This window comes from Eretmochelys imbricata, chromosome 1, assembly GCF_965152235.1.
Source record: "Eretmochelys imbricata isolate rEreImb1 chromosome 1, rEreImb1.hap1, whole genome shotgun sequence".
Taxonomy (NCBI): domain Eukaryota; kingdom Metazoa; phylum Chordata; order Testudines; family Cheloniidae; genus Eretmochelys; species Eretmochelys imbricata.
The window spans coordinates 250,500,503-250,520,485 of record NC_135572.1 but is presented as its reverse complement, the minus strand read 5'-3'; the positions used below and the strand labels follow the sequence as shown (position 1 = coordinate 250,520,485).

Here is a 19,983-nt window from a genome sequence, read left to right as displayed (position 1 = left end):
GCGTTCGATTAAAGTTACAAATGTGTTTTCCCCTTCTTCGTAACCGTGTCATGGAGCTGCCATTTGGTTGCTTTGGAACCAGCTAGGAGCAGTTCCATAGAATGAGCTCTCAGATATGTGCCAAATCATACAACTAATAGTGCTTTGTGCTGATGAAACACTTATCTGTGGGTCTCAAAGCACTTCTGAGATATCTGTTCTGGAATGCAGGTCTCAGTTAAGCACACATCTCGGTTGTCCAGGCCCCGATTATATCAGGCACCTGTTGGGCCCTGGAAGGTGTTTACTGTGCTGCACAGGGATTGAAAGTAAGGGTGAATGTGTAATACAATAACATCCACACGTAAAACTAAACATTCCCAAGAGTTGTAAGTGAGCAGTGAACCAAGGTCCTTTCTCCTCCTCTCCCACTATCCCCCTGTTTTCCTTGAGAGAATTCCAGGAACCGCTGCGAGAGAGCGAAAGAGCCTCGCTAGAAGGAGTTGTTGTGTGGCTAAGGAACTTAACCCAATTCCTGTCTGTCTTGCCAACAGTTACCAGTACTTGAAGCTGATGGGGAATTTTGAGCGCTCTGCAGGGCTGCAGGCTGGGATAGACCTAGTGAAGGTGAGTGCCTGGCAGCTGTGGAGCCCAAGCTGCAGAAAGATCCGTAGTCCCTGTACAGCTCAAGCACTACCTGTCATACTGAAACCTTTGTCGTTCAGCGTGGCCAGGGTCAGTGCAAGTGTCCTGTTCATGCTGCCTTGACAATGTGCCTCAATCATGACCTGGAGGGGCCACGTTGAGGAGATCAGTTTCTGTGGCCCATTCAGTTTCTTAGCCTCCCAGTTGGGACTACCAATCGAGGAGAGAAATTAGTGCCAGTGGCTTTTGTGATGTGAACACTGCCTGCAAGGAACTAGACTGTGGCAACAACATATTTCACACAAGTCACTGAACAGCCATTGCACGGCAACCACTTTACCAACCTGAACCTGGATTTGGATTTGTGACCTAGAGGAGAAAGGCTGTTTTAATTCATTCCCAACCCCCCATCACTTGGTCACCCTAGACAGACCTGTTTTAATCCAGTCTGTATTTTCCAAATAAGAAAGCGCCGTCCGCCATGCAGACTCCCCAGCAAGGCTCTGAGTGAGGTGCGGGAACAGATCACATCGAAGCATGTTTGATCGTCCAGCTGCCACAGCACAGCCTTAAGGTCTGAGAGGAGGCTTTTGGGCCCTGAGTGAGCTGAGGGTGTTCTGTTTGTGGCACAGGAGCCATGGCCCCAAGTTAGGCAGGATCTTTGGGCCCAAGGTGGTGATGGTGGGGCAGAGACTAGGGGCTTGATTCTTATTTACACAAGGGCCCATTTACATTGCTCTGCCAGTATAGAGGGGCCTTAAAGTGGGTGTAAATTATATGTCAGAGCAGTGTGAAGGAACCCTACTGTGAAAAAGTATGAGACCCCATGGATCTTGGACAGCTATGGGGCAACAACTGCTGGCTGGTGGTTGCCTTTTGCCTACCTGGGCTGTGAGAGAGGTGGGTATTGTAGTCTTTGGGTATAACTAGGATCATTCAGCAGAACTGGGTTGGAAAATTGCCCCAGTTCAACAGTGTTAACCATAGGTAACAACTGCATAGCCCAGGTAGTCGAAAGTGAGTGCAAGATGCTGTGGCTGATAGCAGTGCCAGCGAGGATGGTGCCCGCACGCCCTCCCTGGATAAGCTGTGGTGCCAGGTCAATGGCAATGGATGAAATCTCCCTATGACTGATCGCTGTGTGATTGGTTCCAGGATCCACACAGTATCATCTTCCTGTGTGATCTCCACATCCACTTCCCGGCTGGGATCATCGACTTGATTCGGAAGCACTGCATAGAGGGCAAGATGGCCTTTGCACCCATAGTTATGAGGTTGCAGTGCGGCGCATCTCCACAATGGCCTGAGGGTAAGAGGCCAGGGCTCTGTGGCTCAGACCTGGGAGGAAGGTGCTTGTAGTCTGAAAAACCCTCAGGATATGTTCCTTCACTATTATCGGGGTCCTCCAAAATCTTGACATTGTGGGTATTATCAGGGCCACTAAGAGAGTGACTAGATATAGGATTGGGTTTAACTGAGCTAAAATCTCAATGCCAGGTCCCAAGAAGATTGTTAGCGTGCATTGTATCAGAGTGTTAAGCAAGCAGAGCTGTATAATGCATGTGAGTGGTGTATTGATGCAGGATGCACGAAGATCATGCTGGACACCATTTACAGTCTTTTTATACACTTGGCTTCTTCAAGAAAATTCCTCCTGTCTCTCAGTTTCTCTCCCCTCACTCCAGCTCCTTCGTCTGCTCTCTTCATTTCTTTCTGCTGTGGACATAACTGTTCCCAGGCTCATCTCCACTGGGTCCACGACTAACCCAAAAGGACTGATGCAAGGGCCCCCAGAGCCACTTCCTTAGGGTGTCTTGCTTTGGTCTGAGCTCATTCATCTCTTTTCAATGGGCGTAGATCATCCCTGCTGAGAAGAGCTGAGAGACAGCAGGCCTTGGGTCAGGGAGCAGCACTGCTGTTAGGTACAGGTGACCATCCAAGAAAGGAGTGTGGGACTTCCTGTGATTCTCTCAAAATCAGAGCAAAATTCCAGTTTCAGTATTAATACCCAGGACAGACTCTCCATGTTGGGATACTACAGGTGAATTAGAAAGTATGTTGCTTTTACATGAGAGGTGAGGGCATCTGTCAGAGCTAAAAGGAACATGTGCTCTCTAGCCACTTTCAGAACTGGTTCCTGGGGTGCCCTAAACATTAACACCTTGTACCTTGGTGTTAGATTTGTTGTGACTAGAGGTGCTGGGATTAGTTTGTATGTCCCTCCCATTTCTTTGGATCAAGTTATTGTCCCAGGGAAGTGTGATTGTTTGTCTCTGAGGAGGCAGGAATCACCAGGGCTGAGAATCTCCTGCTTCATTCACTAGTGGTTTCACTAGGATGCAAACATGGTTGATGACTTTTGGTTTTGTTCGCAGGCTATTGGGAGGTGAATGGATTTGGTCTCCTAGGCATATACAAGTCTGACCTGGATCAGATTGGAGGGATGAACACCAAAGAGTTCCGGGATCGCTGGGGAGGAGAGGACTGGGAACTCTTGGACAGGTGAGTGATGATGTTCCACCAGCTCTGCCCAGGCTGCGGTTCAGTAGAGCAGTCTCCCTTGATCCTCAGGTGACAGGGAGGGAGTGAGAAGTGAGCTGGGGTTCCTGCTGACGTAGAGCAGTAAGAAATGAAGGTGACAAAGGTCACAGTGTGCATTCCCCGTTAGTGGGCGACCCCCTGAGCATGTCTTCTTGAGCAACACATTGGTTGTCAGAGCTAAGGGGGCTATTATAACCAGAATGCCTTATCGTAGCCACTGACCTGGGAAAGGAGAGAGCTATCTCCAGAATCCTGGTACCTTCCTGCCACACCCTTGGCAGGCATTGGTAGATCAGACACATACAGTTGCTTCCAGTGCATATTTTCAACCCCTTCTGATCTTTGAACAGTGCTTAGTACAATAGGGCTCTGATCTCAGCTGGGGCCTGTAGGCTCTATAATAACACACATAATAAATGCCCAACAGGGCATGGGGTGCAGTTACATTTTTTGAAAAGTTTGTGATATGAGGTATCCCTTTCCCTCACCTCTTCATGCCAGACAACTCTTTTGCATGCTGTACAAGTCCTAGACCTCAGCCGCCCTGGGTTGTAGGCCTTAGCGGTCTTTTGGGCCATTATATTAGTACAATGGTTTGGTGTACGACACTGTACAGAGGAGACTTTCACATCACCCTAGCAACCCTTATTGCCAACCCTTCCTTGGAGTGTCTCACTAAACTAATCTTCTCTTGAATTTCCTCCTCTTCCTTCCCCCACAGGATCATGCAGGCTGGCCTGGAAGTGGAACGACTGTCCCTGAGGAACTTCTTTCACCGATTTCACTCCAAGCGGGGCATGTGGAACCGACAACAGCTGAGGACACCATAATGTTCGACCACAAAGCTGCCCGGCAGAGCCAGCTACCCTTAAAGCAGCGCATGCACCTCGTCTAGGCAAGCTGCCAACAGTACACACTCCTCCTCTCTCCAGAGTCATCATAGGAGATCAGACTTACAGGTGCTTGTGAAAAGGGATGATCAATGTATAGGAGTGGGAACTTATCTTTGGCACTTGTGAGCCAGTGGGTCCTAGACATGGAATCAGTGACTCGCTCTGTATTTGGGGGAGCCTTAGACAAGCGAAGGACTGGTTACCCCTGACACTGATGCACCTGGAGCCCCTGACTGATGGTATAATAAAAGTGGTGGCGAGCAGTCTGGAGTGTCTTGCATGGTGCAAATTTAAGAAAAGGAACAAATCCCAGTTACAATCTGAATGGATTATTTACAATAAAGCTGCTGTTTCTTTTGATACTTGAAAAACTCTGACACCCATGTCTTTGGACAGAGGACCAAAGGAACTTCTCTGAACTGTGTTGTGTCCTCATTCCCAGGTACCAGCCCAGCCCAGAAAAGACTGAGGAGCTGTTAGGGAAGTTAGGCTGCCAGTGCTTAGCCCTATTTGCCACCCTTTCATCGAAATCACTGGGAAAATCTACACTCCTGTTCAACAAACCGTGGGTCGTATCTGTAGACGCAAACCCTTTTCCTTCACGACAGACCTCATTTGCCTGCAGCTGGCTGGGGCTAGTGTTAAGACCCCCATCTTGGTTAGTTGTTCCCTGCCTGAGGCTCATGCTGGGTACTTGGAGAGGACAGGTGAGGCCATCTCAGTAGGAACTGGGAAGCCTTATTGACAGCTGTAGCCCAGTCAGACAAGTGTGTGTCCAAGCAGTAGCTGGGAACTCATAATAGAGGGAAATGGAATATTTGATTGGCTGAAATATTGTATCTTTGTCAGTGAGAAGGATAACTTTTCTGCTCCTCAGACCTGGTCTATAACACAGCATCTGGGGGTTAATTTAATAAGTTATGATTTCACAGTTGTTTTCCATGGTAGATTCTACATGTGTGAAGAACTATTTGTTGCATAGTGGAAGAACAGGAGCAGTTAACCATGCTGCACTTATGGAAAGACCAGATGAGCCTTGCACTGGCACTGGTGAGATGAAGGTGGGATCTGAGTTACTACAGAGAATTCTTTCCTGGGTATCTGGCTGGTGAATCTTGCCCATATGCTCAGGGTTCAGCTGATCGCCATATTTGGGGTCGGGAAGGAATTTTCCTCCAGGGTAGATTGGAAGAGGCCCTGGGGGTTTTTCGCCTTCCTCTGTAGCATGGGGCACAGGTCACTTGCTGGAGGATTCTCTGCACCTTGAAGTCTTTAAACCATGATTTGAGGACTTCAATAGCTCAGACGTAGGTGAGAGGTTTATCAAAGGAGTGGGTGGGTGAGATTCTGTGGCCTGCATTGTGCAGGAGGTCAGACTAGATGATCATGATCGTCCCTTCTGACCTTCATATCTATCTATGAATCTATGAACTTAGGACCTCAGGCTTGTACTGCTGACAGGACCATGAAAGTTTGGTGACTGCACTGATGAAAGGAGCTTGCTTTGATGAAAGGAATATGGAGGGGACCTTGTTCAAACTCTGCCCAAACCTAGGGTGGAATCTTGCCCCCACCAAAGTCAATGGTAAAACTCCTGTTGACTTTAGCGGGTTAAGTTTTCACCCCTAATGCCTGGGGTATGGTCCTTTGTCATAATTCAAGGAGTGCAGAGATCCACAACTTGGTTGGTACGGGCTAAATCAGTGCTCCACCAACCGACCTCCATGGTTGGGGAAGGCATGCTATACAGAGTGGAGCAATGGTGAAAAATGTACAAGGGGCTACGGAGTCTTTTAATCCATTAAATATTTGTAGGACTGTAGCCATCTGGGATGTAAGAAGATTCAGTATCAAACCCACTGCAAATCACAGCAGTCTTTTTAACTAGGGAAGTTTCATATTTAGAGACTGAGAAATAACATGAAAATGATTTTTGGAGGGGAAAGGAGGTGACAGATGAAAACTCTCTGTTTTTAGAAATTTAATAATTTGGCAGTTGATTGTTTCTGACTGGAATAGTTGATCTGCATCTTCAGTGCATGTCCTATCATGCTGCTTTATTCAGGTGCACATACTTGCAGGGCACAACCAATCTCTAGTACTTGCAAACCCTCTCTCCAAACTCTGGATTCCTTGGGATTGCAAGTCTCGTAGCCTGTCTGAACTGGCTCTGTAAAGAAATTCATGTGGAATGGGGACTGGCTGGCCTAGAAGATAAGCAGTGGGATCCAATGAATTAGAAATAGTACTTAGTACTTTGAAGAAGAGTATCATTTTACCAGCGGGGAAAGTGAAGCACAAAGGGTCAGAGATTGACCCTAGGGCTTACAGAGATAGAGCTGGGCATATGAAAAGAGATACAATCCTTGCTCCATTCATATCAATGGCAAAACTCTCACTGACTTCAGTGGGATTAGGGTTTCACCCAGGGTCTTCTGGTGCTCACTCAGGATGCTCCTTCCTTTGTGCCTTTCAACCAGATTGGTAATGAGCAAAACTGCTTATTTCCTTAAGGGCTCTTTGGCTGTCTATGTGAAATAGGTGGTAGGGTCTCAGTCCTATTCCCAGAGGACAATTATGCACACCACAAGAGCCACAATCACAATTGGCACTAGTTGGCAGCCTCAGAAGAAAATCCTCAGAGGGAATTCCCCATGGAGACTTAACCTTTGTGTCAGTCCTTGAAGTAGACAGTAGAAGTCCAGGTTGAAACTGCCACTGGTTGTGGGGAAAGAGAGGAGTACCTGCTCCAGGGCTGTCAGGCCAGCATGAAATGCGTACGAAAAAGTCGAGGGTTTAACCCCAAGGACGCTTCTTCTCCATCACCTGCCCCAATCAAAATCAAGAACAGAGTGGAAGCTGAGGTTTATAGATTCTGGCTTATGTCATTCTGACTACACACTGATGGGATTGGGGTGGGTCACGGGGTTCTCCTCTACCAGAAAGGAGGCATATCTCAGGAATGGCAGCTCCCCAAAGATCACAAAAGGATTCCGGGGAGCCTGGCTTTACCAAAGTGGGGACATGGGCTTCTCCATAAACTCAATCTCATTTCCATTGGCATTATTTGAAGGCATCTGACCCTTTCCATTGCCTAGTGTACTCCACGATGGAGATTGTTTTGCAATCCAACAAAGGGGTTGGGAGGGAATGGGTTTTATCATGAAAGAATCTGTTGTGTGAACATGATGTGATTGTTTTGTCATTGTCTTTAATGTTTCTCTCATATGAATATCTTGCCTTCTCTCATTGCTTGTAAATGTCTGAAATGTTATCCAGACACCAATGCCTGGTGTTTTAATTCTGTACTGTACCTCTGAATTCCACACCTTAAAGTGGCTTTGTGCCTTTAAGATTATTCCCAGGCCTCCCCTCTGTTAGGAGGAGGGGCAGACTGGCACCCCAAGGGGTTTATAAAGACAGTTTCTTCCTACAAAAGCTCACTTCTGTCTGTGTGTTCCTCTGACATCTGCCAACAATACTCTTCAGTGATTAAAGGTCAAATGTTCCTTTCTTTGTCTCATGCAGCAAAAGACAAAGTTAATACATGGGATATAGAGCACTCTGTATCCCAGCAGGGGTGCTGCAGAGACCAACACAAAGGGGGGAGGGATTCAGGGGTCACAGGAAATGGAACAGAACATTGATACAGGCTAGATTTCTACCCAAGCAGCAAGGAGCACTATAGGGAATGTGACCGTCATAATGATAGGCCAATCTCCGCCTCAGCCAGCAGGGGCCATCTCATGAAGTAAGGTGCAGGAGGGAATACAGAGCTTAGCCCAGTCTCTGAGCCAGACAATGGACAAACACTAGATCAGTTCTTCCATAGATATTGTTTATTTAAAAGGTTGTGGGTTTTTTTTTTAAAAAAAACAACCTCCCTGCTGCCCATGGGAGTGCAAGCAGGTCAGAACAGAGCTGAGGTCTGATACATAGAGGTGAGAAGGCAGCCAGGAGTGCCAATGCTTCTGGCTCAATGATCAGGAGGCGACAAAGGGCAGACCACCCTACCCACTGTGTGCAGGTCTCCTGCTCTGTCATGTTGGGTAATGGGAAGCAGGCCCCACACAAATATGCCTCACATGCAGCACTACATGGCTTGGCATCTCTGTGAGAGAGAGGAGGACATCCAAGTAAACTTTTGGTGACGGAGAGTCCCTCACCTCTTCCTCCTCTGCTGAGCAGGCTGCGGGCATGAGGGAATGGGTGGATTGGCACCTGAGAAAAAGAAATGAGGCTTGTCCCCTTTGCCTAAACCTGGTCAGGTCTGTAGTAGTTGAAAGCCATGATTTGATAGTTCCTTTGTGGACTGTGTGAAATAGCCTCACTCTAGCTGCTAGTGGGGAAATATCCACCTCATAAATCCTCACTGCTGCTAGCAGCTTCTTGGCTGGCTCTGTAGAGAGGTCAAGGAGTGAAATAAGCACAGAGAGCAAACAACCCTCTCACTTTTAGAGATGGTGCCTTCAGGATGTAGACGAGGCAGCTTTAGTTACCCCTGGGCAAAATAAACAAAGGTGGATGACAACAAAGTAATCACTAATATTATTGTGTGTATAATCTGAAGCAGGAAAATCGAAACAGTCTATCATGGCTACTACTAAGAAATACCCACCATAGGGCTTTCACCTATAGAAGAGCACTCAGAAGGATCAGTAGGCAATATCCTATAAGGCAAATTACTGGAGCGTTGGGAATGTAATGATGCCCCTGCATTTCTACGGTCAGCTAAAGTCTCATTGAGATTCATGGGTGGAATATGCTATAGAAATGTCATTTGGCCCTGTCTCCAGGATGAAGCCAGTACCTTTGATTTAAATTGAAATTCGACAGAGTAGATTTCTGGAAGGGGATCTGAAAAGTCAAACACACAGAAGGTTGGCTCAGCTTGTGGGGGGTAAACAGTGACACCAGCCAAAGTCATGGCAGCAACAGACATATTAGCGGTATCCAGTATCTCTCAGAAGCTCTTCTGAGGAGAATATGTGAAAATCGTCATGCAATTGCCATTGCAACCATGTCAACCTTAGGAATTTTCTATCAGTTTATTGGATACACAGTATTTCACCCGTATTGAAATCTGGCTCTGCCTTTGAGTGAAAAATCATTTAATAAACAGGAAAACATAGTACTCAAGTGTGCAAATAACTGACAAGTCAAAAATATCCAATTTTTGAGTGTGACACCAATAATCCAAAAATCAGGCTGCCAGAAAGAACCTGCTAATTCAGAGTGATTTGCAGATACACAACCTCAAAGCAGTAATTTTAAAAAAAAAGTAAAACCACTTTCCAATACAGTAGAATTCTCATCAGGACTAGTACGATAAAAATCATGTATTTAATAACATACCTGTTACTGATAACACCTTAAATTACAGTGTAACACCGAAAAAGGTTTTAAACCCAGTTTACTCTTGAACGTGTGTATGCTGTTTGTTTACTTTTTGCACCTCAGTTAATATGGACAAGTGAAGCTAGACCGGTCTGTTTCACTTTCTGTGTTTAGTTAGATTCAGTTCCTATTTCTCCTGCAGTACCCCTATGTTATCCATAGAGGATTTCTAACAAGGTCCTTGTGGTGGTATCTAAGCATAGTATCTATTTGCTGTGGGGTTTAGGTTTCCTGCACTGCAGAGGAATGTTTAATGGTTTTCAAAAAAGCATCTCATTTGATTTTTTTAAACAACCTTGAAAACATTTGTTTTCCTATTAGTCATTGTAACACTCACCCCACTCCTTCCCCCCCACAAAAACAATCAACCAACCTATATTTGCAACATAAGCTGTTTGATAGTGTTACTTTAAATATTGCCAGTTACAAAATATCTGGACACGGTATGGTTACTTTTGCTTACCAAATAAATATAACTGAGCGTAGAACTCAGGCCCCTGTAGAAAATTAGTTAATATTGAATATGAGAAAGCAGACAATTAAAATCAGAGAGAAGGTGCTGTTACCTATGCACAGGAGCATGTTTGGAAAATGCTTTTTTTGCAACTTTTTTGTGAAGCTCTCTAGAAATCACTGCACAACTTGCACCAGCTTTGAAAAATCAATGGCAATTTCACTCCTGCAAAGCTATCCAAACAACCTGCCTAAAATACTTGGCACACAATTGTTAAAGATTAATTCAGGAATTCTCTGTCTCCACTCAGCTGGTAGGTGTCTGCTGTCGTCAATAAAAAAATTGAAGGAAGGGACCCTAAAGCTCGTGCCACACACACAACCTGCAAGAAAAACAAAAGATGTAAGATAAGAATCCACTAGGTTCCTCACGTCAGCATGCATCCGATGAAGTGAGCTGTAGCTCACGAAAGCTCATGCTCAAATAAATTGGTTAGTCTCTAAGGTGCCACAAGTACTCCTTTTCTTTTCACGTCAGCAAGTATTTCATAGAAGATTCATAAGCAGGATCCCAGCGCAGCTTTCCCTCTACCTGTGTTACCGCTCGCAATCCATTCCCTCCACACGTACACACACACACACCATCTACAGGGCCATTCCTTGAAGAAAGCATGCCAGCATTGTAACATTTTTTCATTCTATTTGCTGTAAGTAGTTTCCATAATTCGTACTGGAGCCCCCGTTAGGGCAACCACTTGCCCCTTATTTTAAGGGATGTCTCTTGACCCTTTTAAACATTGAAGCTTATGATAATTGCATTGAAAACCTGAAGACATTCGAAATGTACACTTGAGAGAAAATACATCTTATGCTAAGGGAAATGGCGGTTTCCCTAAAACATCCTTTAAAATAAAGCACTGTTCTCTTAGTTTTCATGTAGTTTTCCCTTATGTCCATCCAACAAAGGGAACCACCCTATCCCCATCACTTCTTGCACTGAATCATTCTAGTCCAGTGGGATGACTTCTGTGCTTGTAGTTAACATGCACATAAGCGTTTGCAGGATCAGGGCTTATGGCAGCATTCAGAGGCCTTACAATGCTATTTTGTGCTTTTCAAGCTGAAGACTCTCAATGCATTCTATGAACCAGTCCTGACTGATTCCTATGGGAGGAAAACCCAGAGAGGGGAGTTAAAAATGTTGCATGGTTCCCTGTGTATTAATCTGTAGGGGTTGCTCTCTATCACACTCAAAGGTAATTGTCACCGCAACAAATATGACGTTCAGCCCTAAACCCCACGTATCTCGCAAGATCCAAAGCCAGTGCCATCTTCATGGAAGCCATATGCCTCTGCACTGAATCCAGGATCTCACCTCCCTCTCCAATCCAAATTTCCATGGGACTCTCCTGCTGGCCATTGCCCCAGTATCCTTGGTGAGTAGGGTGACCAGATGTCCTGTTTTTAAAGGGACAGTCCCATATTTAAGCCCTCCTGCAGGTGTCCAGATTTTTTATTAAAAACAGACAATTACGCCTGTATTTTCTGTCTCTCCCACTCCCCTCCCCACCCCCCGCAACCCACAATCAGTACTGGCAGGTCCTGCTGGTGGCTGGATCCCTGCTCGCCAGCCGCTCGCCCACCAGTGGCTGACAATCGGGGTGGGTGTGCGAGGCTTGTGGCGGGGTGAAGATGCAGTGTGCAGGTCTGACCACTCCCCCTGCTGGTCCATCAGCGCAGCCCCCGTTCTCGGCCAGCAGGACCCCACCCCCCATCCCGTTTCCGGCCGGCACTGGCTGCGTGCTGCGAGCTGCGAGGGTTGGTGAGTGTGGGCAAGTGCCAGAGGGGCATGGTGGCTGGTGAGTGTGGGCAGGTGCCAGCGGGCCACAGGGACAGCTTACATGTTGCCACTGCTGCTCATCCATCTGCCCTTTACATGCTCCCCCTCTCGCTGTCCTCTCCCTGCTTTGCCCCTTGGCTCCCCTCCCAGACCCACTGCTCCTCCATAACCCCCCTGGTGGGACATGTCCCACTCCCAGCACTGTGCAGAGAACCAGCCCCTGGTCAGAGCCCTCAGCACACCAACAGCCTGCCTGTCAGGCTCCTTCCTTCCCCCACTGCCTCTGGCTGGGCCGGTGCCCAGGGAAAGCCCAAGACCTTTTGGCCCGGGGCAGTGGCCAGGGGGAGCCGAGCCCTGCATGTTGCAAAGTCCCGCACAGCGCTGGCACGGGGAAGCCTCTCTGCCCCTCAACTAAGCTCTGGAGTGGGAGGGGGGAAGTGATTTCCAGCCTGTTCACGCCCCAAATCTGCAGGCTCCGCAGCAGCCCCCAGGGCAGGGGCTTAGAACCCTCTTCACCCGCCTCTCCCCATCCCGCCCTGGGTCCTGCTCCCAGGGAGCGTGGCACTGCTCTATCCCTTAGGCACCCTCCTCTGCTGAGCCACCTCTCTGGCCAGGTTCACTGAAGCAGTCAGGTTCCCTGGGCCCTGGTGCACAGTGCATCCTTATGGCTTAACCGCTTCCTGCCCACACTGTAGCTGGGGGACAGGAGGTGGCTGGGTTATAGCGGTAGCCAGCCTGGAGGTGTTAGCTGCCTTTCAACACTATGTGGGCAGGAAGGGACAAGCTGCTTCCAGCCACATGGGAGGGGGCGGGGGAAGAAGAGAAGAGCTCTGCAAAGACACAGACCAGGTCTTGCCTTCCCCTCCTCCTCCTCCTCCTCTTCCTCCCCTGCAGCTGGAAGCAGCTCGTGTCCCTTCCCTCCTGCACAGTGCTGAAAGGCTGCTGCTGGCCACATTCTGATTTGAACCCTGTCAGAAATCTGGGGAGGAGGGGCAAGTGACCCTCCATGCCCCGCACCCACGTGTTGCCTTGGGAAGACACTGTGCCAGGTACCAGGAGACGTGGGTCCATCCCAGCCAGGCATGGAGGGTGGAGAGCGCTGGACAGGGAGAGGAAAGTCAGTCGGTCACCTCACCCTGTATGAGAGAGGTGTACGGGAGTGTGTGGGTCACCTCTCCCCGTGCATGTGTGTGTGTGGTAGGGATAGGGTTGGGTGTGTGTGTCACCCCTCTCCATGTGAACCATAAAGCCTTACAGATAAGAAGGTAAATAAAAATTATTCAGCTACACAGTATTGCTTCTTAACAGGGGCTCAGTCAACTTGATGTTAATTTGAACATTTGTATGACTGATTGCCACTGAAGTCCCTTGAATACAAGTAATTTTACCAGGTGTCCCATATTCAATACAGGCAAATATGGTCACCCTATTGGTGGGAACCGTTCAGGCAAGAGCTACAAGCCATTAGCTGCCTCTCAGGCTTGAGATCCCACTCTAATTTAAAGCTGTGATCCCTGGTTCGGATTTGATTTGCAAACCCAGTCATTTGTCTGGACACCTAGTCACATGACTCTCATCCAGGAATAAAAGTTAGAAATTAATTTCTTAAAATGGCCACCACCACATAGCAGTGGCCATTTTGAGGATCTCCCTCCCTACTGCCTCTCTTTCCTTCCACCACTCTTGCCAGCACTGGTCCGTCTTCTGATCTCTCCCACTGCCTGAATAGCTCTTGGCAGCCAGGTCCTTTCCCACATACACGCTACACCCTCCTTTCCACTGTCTGACTCCTCTCCCATAGTACCTATCACAATCCAGGTTGGGATTTGCTATCTGCTGGAAACCGACTGCTGCTACCAGCTATCTGATGAATCCCATAAATGTGGTCTCACAACATTCTAGCTTTAGAGATGGAGCAAGGACATTCCTTTTCCTGAGGGATCCTGTCACACAGCCCACGCGTCCCATGGGACAACATTATGCACAAAGGGGCCATGTGTGTATGTGTAGGGCTGACCGCCACCTTTCTTTCCACAACAGCGCTGATGATTTCTAAGACCCTTTGACGGCAGAAGCAGCTGACCCTTCCAAAGGTGGGTGGTAGTGGACCCTCATCCTTCATTACCTGATTCCCTTGCTCTCCAGGCCTCAGTAACGTCTCCTGGTAGGGTAGAGACCAGTCTTCTGCACACCAAAGCCAGTGATGAAGATGTTGAGAATGACGGTGATGAAGATCAGAGCCGTGGCAGCATTATTGAGCACATTCAGGCGCTGCTGCTTTGACATGTCGTTCAGGTTCAGCCGAGCTGAGACACAGCACAAAACCCAGGGAGAATTGAAAACTGGCTCAAAGCCTCATGGTATAAAGTAACCGTGTCCTGGTCAGACTGCTGAACACATGTGAGGTAGTGACAGCAAGTTGGCCCAGGGATTGGAGCTGGGAGGATGATTTTATTAACTCTACAGGGTTTGTGAGTGGCGGGGAAGAGGGCAGAACAGTGCAGGTTAACCAAGAGGGGCCTAGTTTTCTGAAGTGCACCCTCAGCTCCCGATGAAGTCAATCTGACAATCAGGCCCTACGTAAATAACAAGCTGTCTATAGTCCAGGCTCGTGCTCCATTTTCGTTCCTCACCGCGCTCAGCAGGAGCCCACACCAGGGCTGAGAATGACAGGCCTTTGTTTATAAGCTGAAGGGAGGCTCCAGGCCGGATGGGGTCTGTGGAGACTTTTGCCAAGTAAGACTATGTCTACGCTAGAAACACTACAGCAGCATAGCTCTCGCTGTGCTGCTGCAGCACTGTAGAGTAGACTCTTATTACCGTGACGGAAGGGCGGGATCTCCTGTTGCTGTGGTAAATCTGCAATTTTTTCACACCCCTGAATGACCTAGCTGGGTCAACCTAACTTTCGAGCATAGCCCAGCCCAGAGGTGCAAAGGAAGGGCCTCAGGCAGACTTCTGCCAACAGCCCATTACATTTAGGGAGGGTGGGGAGGACAAGGCTCTTGGCATCATGGGAGGAGGCAATGGGAGGCTTTTAGACACATGATAGAGGCACTGGTGTGCTAGTCAAGGAGGGTCAGGAAAGGTTTCGGCAAGTGGTGGGGGCACTGGATGAGGTGGCAGTGGGAGGGGAAAGGTGCTTAGGGAGAGCTGGCTCCTGGAGCTCCTCCTTCAAAGTGTGTGGGTGGAGAAGGGGGCCAGAGCAGGTGTGGGAGGCCCTGGGGATGTGTGTGCTGACAGAGCAGACACCCTGTCGTGAGCCAGAGTGCCCTCCCTCTGAGCCTGAGGGGGAGGAACTGCCCCATGCTCCCGGTGGGCAAAGCCAAGACAGCCCTGCCCCCTGTGCTGGAAGCAGGGCAGGACAAGCCAAGCCCTTCAGCTCAGTTGCTGTACCTTGCTGCTGAACTCTGGACCAGGGACCGAGCTGTGCAGTGCCCTGCCCCCAGAGGAGAGGAGAGGAGATGCTGGGATTGCCATCCACCACTTACCCAGAGGAGCCTGAGGACCCGTGGGCTACGGAGCCATGCCAAGGATGGGTGGTAGGAAGTAGCCCAGGGGAACCAGACATTAGTCCGCTTGTGTTGCTGGGAAATGAGTCAGTGTGTTCTGGTGACTTCCCCGCTGGCGGGATCACCTGACACTGTTAGGGCCCTGGGCTGGGACCTGGTGGAGCAGTGTGGGCCTGGGTATTCCTACCCCCTGCTGCCAAACCCACCCCTGGGGAGGTGGCCTACTTACCTTAGGCTGGCAGGCCTGTGCCCTGTTTGTGGCCTGTGCCCTGTTTGTGGGGAGATGCAGAAACAATTGCCCATCCCTAGTACAGGGGTGCAGTGACGGGAAAGCAGAGGAGTGAAGGAGTGGTAAAGCTCGGGGCTAAGCTGGAGGAGGAAGAAATGCATTTGCTGGTAGATTCTCTAATTTGAAGGAAAAATAATGCTGGTCTTTGCACCAGCCACCCCATTCCTCTTTCCATGACCCTGATTGCTGCTGGCAGTGGAGGCAAACAGAAGCTCAGAAGATATCTTACCAATGATGATAAGAAGAATTCCAATCACCACCTGGAAGAAGAGAGAGATACTGATGAGCGATATCAGGGTGGCATAATACTGGAATGAAACCCCCTGCTCCAGCACCGCTTTGAGTTGTGTGACATTGGCCATGAACAGCGCCACATCCAGCATGCTTTCTGCCACACTCTTCTTAGTCGCATAGTGGTTGATGTTGATTGGATTGTCCCTCCTTGAGCCAGGATTCCCCACCTGGGTAGAAGGGAAAGTAACATCAGTAAGATTCCTAAGCAGACTGGCCAATCCATTCTGGCTTGAGTATTAGTGTTATACCAACAAAATAAAAACCAGCAGGATCTTATTAAAGGGGAAAAGGCAAAAATACCACATTTATTGTGAATACAGAAAGAATCATAGTAAGCAGGTTAGTTATAGCTATAACGTTCCAGTCAATCTCATATTTATTCACACATTCATTCATACAAACACACACAGAGGTTCTGCAAGGTTATTATCATAGTTACCAGCCTTAGAGTTGCTCATGCCAAGCCACTGGCCAGGTGGCCTGGACATGAGGAGGGAGCAGGGCCTCATCAGATGCACATCTGATGCTCCTGGAAGTTGGTTTGCAGAATCAGACCCCAAAGTTCTCACTTTCTAGAGTCCATTTTTATAGGAATTTCTTCCTATGCCAGTCTATGGGAATTGCTTCATCATGCTGTTGCTGAATCAATCAGCAGATGGCAGATTCCCGACAGCTCCGTGCTGCCAGATGTTATCTTGTTCTTTGGTTCTCCCATTCTTGAGGCTGTTGGGTGGATTCCAGTCTGCCCTCCGGGGGTCCTCTGGTTATTTCCACTTGACGCCTTCTTCAGCCGATGGACACTGCATTCTTAGGCTGGCACCTCCCTGATCATTCAGTTATTATTCACACCAGGCATCCATCCGCATACATCCTCTATTTCTATTTTAATCACAATTGTTAACAAAGCGAGATGAATACAACAAAAGGGCGGGGAGTCTCTGGGTGCTGTTTCTGTTGTTACAGAGTATTGCTTTGAGTCTCTCTCTGTGCGAGTAGTTGTTGTTACAAAGAATTGCTCTGAGAACAGACTCTGTCTTAGAATGTACTAACGCAATTAGCAGCTTGCAAGTTTCACACATAGAGGGAGAGAAACAGTACCAAAGACCAAGAGACCTCTTAACCAGTAATACCCTGGAATTCAAACCATGGGGAATCAAACTCATTTGTGACTTTAATACAGAACTTCTTTAATGTGATCCAACATTAGCCCCACCATGGGGGTAAATCTAGAAAGCTTTCAGAAGGCATATTCCATGAACGTGAAAGGCAGAAAATTTAAAACTGTTAAAATTTAAAACTTCATACACACACACACAATTGGCCTGTGGATCTCATTGCCACAAGATAATTGTGGAGACCATGAATTTAGCAAGATTAGGAAAAAAAATTGGACATTTGTATGATTAATAAGAATAGCCAGTGTTAATCATATGGTTTAACAAAACCCAGGAGTTATGAAAGAAGGGATAGTTAACCCTTATTCTTCAAGGCACAAAGCAACCTTACATTCATGGGGGATTAGGGAGCAATATTCTCCGTAGACAAGATACTCCAGGTCTGCCTACAGCAGGGTTCTTACACATCTCTGAAGCATTTTGTGCTGGCTGCAGTCTGAGACAGGATACCAGACTCAATGGACTATGGGTCTGATCCAGTCTGGCAATTCCTATGTTCCTACTCTTGAAACAATTACACTCCACTCATCTGAACTGTCAGCTGTTTTAAAACACAGACAGGCAAGGTCTGTAGATGTATGTCAGCCTCTGCAGGGAGCAGCAGAGGCATGGAGTGATGGGTACACTTGTACATATACCAGATACTAGCCACGCTCAGTCAGAGAAGTTGGGACTTGCAGTCTGTGAGCTGCAGCTTTGTAGTGGACATGAAGGCAGCTGTGGGATGGTGCATTTTAGGGCTTTCTGGGCCACGTTCAGCCTGCAGATTGCACCTTTGGCTACCCCTGACTTAACAAAGTACAGAGGAGAAGAGCCAGCTACTGTTACACCCAGTCAGCTCCTTCCTCTCCCTTGCCTTTGTCAGCCATCCTGACTGAATTCTGAGTTCTGCAGCTTGTTTAGACTCATTGCCCTGACCCACCTGGGCACTGGCCCAGGAGAGTGTGAGAGAAAAGCAACAGGGAGAAAGAGATGATGATCTTTAATTAAATATTCACTGGCAGCATGGTGACATGGTAGCAAATCTCAAGTGAAGGAGAGAGCCAAGATCTTGAAGGATCGGATTATATCAGCAGAACACCATAGCAAAGTAAAGGAAAGATATAACTAGTTTAAATCTGTAGCATGCTGGGCTGCAGTTCTGGAAAACACAGGCTGTTTCTCACCCATATCCACCAGAGCCTTTAGAAAGCAGGAAAATCAGCCCCTTCATGATTTTCTGACTATGTGGCCTTACTGAACTCCCCATTTTGAGTTTACCACCTTATCTGAGCTTTTCCTCATAGATTCTCCCATTAGCTGGCCCTTTAAGTCTATGGGAGAGAACCAGCTGCAGCCTGAAGGTGATCATTTTAGCTCCATGTGCTGTAGACTGTTGATCCCTCTCTCCTGGCAGGAGAGTACTCTTGTGACACAATAGGATATGTCTGTATCAGATTATGATCTCTTTTTGTGGAGATGTTGACTACTAAGCTAACCTTGTCTGGGGGCAACCTGTCATACTGTGTTCCAGCCAGCAGCCCGGCTCAGGAGAGTTGTTTTAACACCTCATTGAAGAACTGCAATAAGAGCCATCACACAGCAAGCTAGGGCCACTGATTTTGTTTGTCTCTCGATTATTGACCCACTCCCATGAAGCAATGTTTTTTCTACATGAGCCCACATGGGGTGGGGACACAAACCTGACTGCTGGATCTGTAACTACACCATCTGTCCACATGGCTCAGAGACAGAAGCTTTATTTAAGAGCAGGGTTCTTCTGCTCTGTGCAGGACAGAGGGGGGCCGACCATTGCCACGTTTAAGTACTGGCAGGAGACAGAGGGCAGGAGGGCCCCATGCATGCTGAAAAACTGCTGACCCTTGGACTCAAAAGAAGGGGTGAGCTCCGACTAGTGGAGGGTGCATCTGAGGACTTTTGTTACGTCTAATGTTCTGTAACTCTCAAGTGCTTTAGGATTAAAGACTGTGGTTAAGAAATTCCTTTGCTAAGCCTGTGTTCCTTGCTTTCCTGCCACTTTGTTTCAGGAGGGGTTATTCTAGAAGCCCAGAGTGCCCACAGCCAGGTGGAGCTCAGAAGATACACTGCTTTCAAGGTCTAAAGCAGCTCGACAGTGGCGTCCCATGTCCCAAGGAAAGGCGTCTGACAAGCAGTCGGAGCCTGGGAGGATGCCCTGGAGTCCCAGAGCTAAAAACAGTGACTAGACTCTACCTGCATGTAGTTGAGCTGGAATTATGTGGGACCCAGCGAGTGGGTCCACTCACAACAGGTTGGTGGCCATGCAGTGGGGTACTGAGGCAGAGTAAAGCAAGTCTATTTTGTTCCATTTATATGGTTTTCTCCTGTGGTTTTTCTCCCATTCTCAAGGAGGCAGCACATCATCCCAGTGGGATAACACTAGGCAGTGATAGCTTCTTTGTGGAATGAGTTAAGGATGTGAGAACAATGAAACTAAGCAAACAAGACAGTGCTTCTATCAAACAAGTGACTGGCACAAGTAGTCTTAACCATCTGTTCCCAGTCACTTACCCAGACACAAATAAAGCAAACTGGTGAGAGTTAAAGTTGGTTAAAGGAATCAAATACATACAGCAATTGCAAAGTCCATGACACTGCTATCCTTAGTGTAAAACTCTCTGTGATCTTGGACAAATTCCCTTTATTTTCCCTTACTTGTAAGTATGACCCAATGATATTATTTATTAAAGGGACAGACTTCAGTTGCTTGCGTCCAATGTTTAGGTTTCGTGTTTAAGAAAAGGAAAAGAAAAGGTTTTACAAAACCTCAGTCCTTCATTTAAAACAAATGCATTTTAAATGTAGGTTTGATTGACTTTTTTTTTATTGATGGTGTTAGAAATGAGAGCAGGGAAATGAGGGTGGGTGAGTTTAAATTATGATTTTTTTGAGTTGAGAGTGTACTGTAGCAAACTATGAAGTCACAGTGAGAGCATATTCTCAATAT

At 47.7% G+C, this 19,983-nt stretch overlaps 2 protein-coding genes across 2 annotated transcripts in view; one reads left to right on the top strand and one right to left on the bottom strand.

Annotated features, from left to right (window-relative positions):
• B4GALNT3 (beta-1,4-N-acetyl-galactosaminyltransferase 3) overlaps window positions 1-3,995 on the top strand; it is a 95,153-nt gene extending 91,158 nt beyond the window's left edge. The window contains exons 17-20 of the mRNA XM_077807507.1: window positions 534-606; window positions 1,780-1,933; window positions 3,000-3,126; window positions 3,887-3,995. Coding sequence (XP_077663633.1) covers window positions 534-606; window positions 1,780-1,933; window positions 3,000-3,126; window positions 3,887-3,995 — 463 coding nt within the window. The remainder of the gene's footprint in view (window positions 1-533; window positions 607-1,779; window positions 1,934-2,999; window positions 3,127-3,886) is intronic.
• A 9,901-nt stretch (window positions 3,996-13,896) lies between these two features.
• Window positions 13,897-16,007, bottom strand: NINJ2 (ninjurin 2). Its single transcript, XM_077807505.1, has 2 exons — window positions 15,779-16,007; window positions 13,897-14,054 (listed from the first exon to the last, which is right to left on the bottom strand). Exons 1-2 carry the CDS (start codon window positions 15,930-15,932, stop codon window positions 13,897-13,899), a joined length of 312 nt encoding a protein of 103 aa, XP_077663631.1. The 5' UTR covers window positions 15,933-16,007.
• Between the last annotated feature and the right edge of the window lie 3,976 nt (window positions 16,008-19,983).

Bases quoted from the DNA above. Each gene is read 5' to 3' on its own strand.
- NINJ2 (XM_077807505.1), bottom strand. From the start codon at position 15,932: ATGCTGGATGTGGCGCTGTTCATGGCCAATGTCACACAACTCAAAGCG. The intron at 14,055-15,778 runs GTAAGATATCTT...GCTGTGTCTCAG, and splicing joins AATTCTTCTTATCATCATTG to CTCGGCTGAACCTGAACGAC.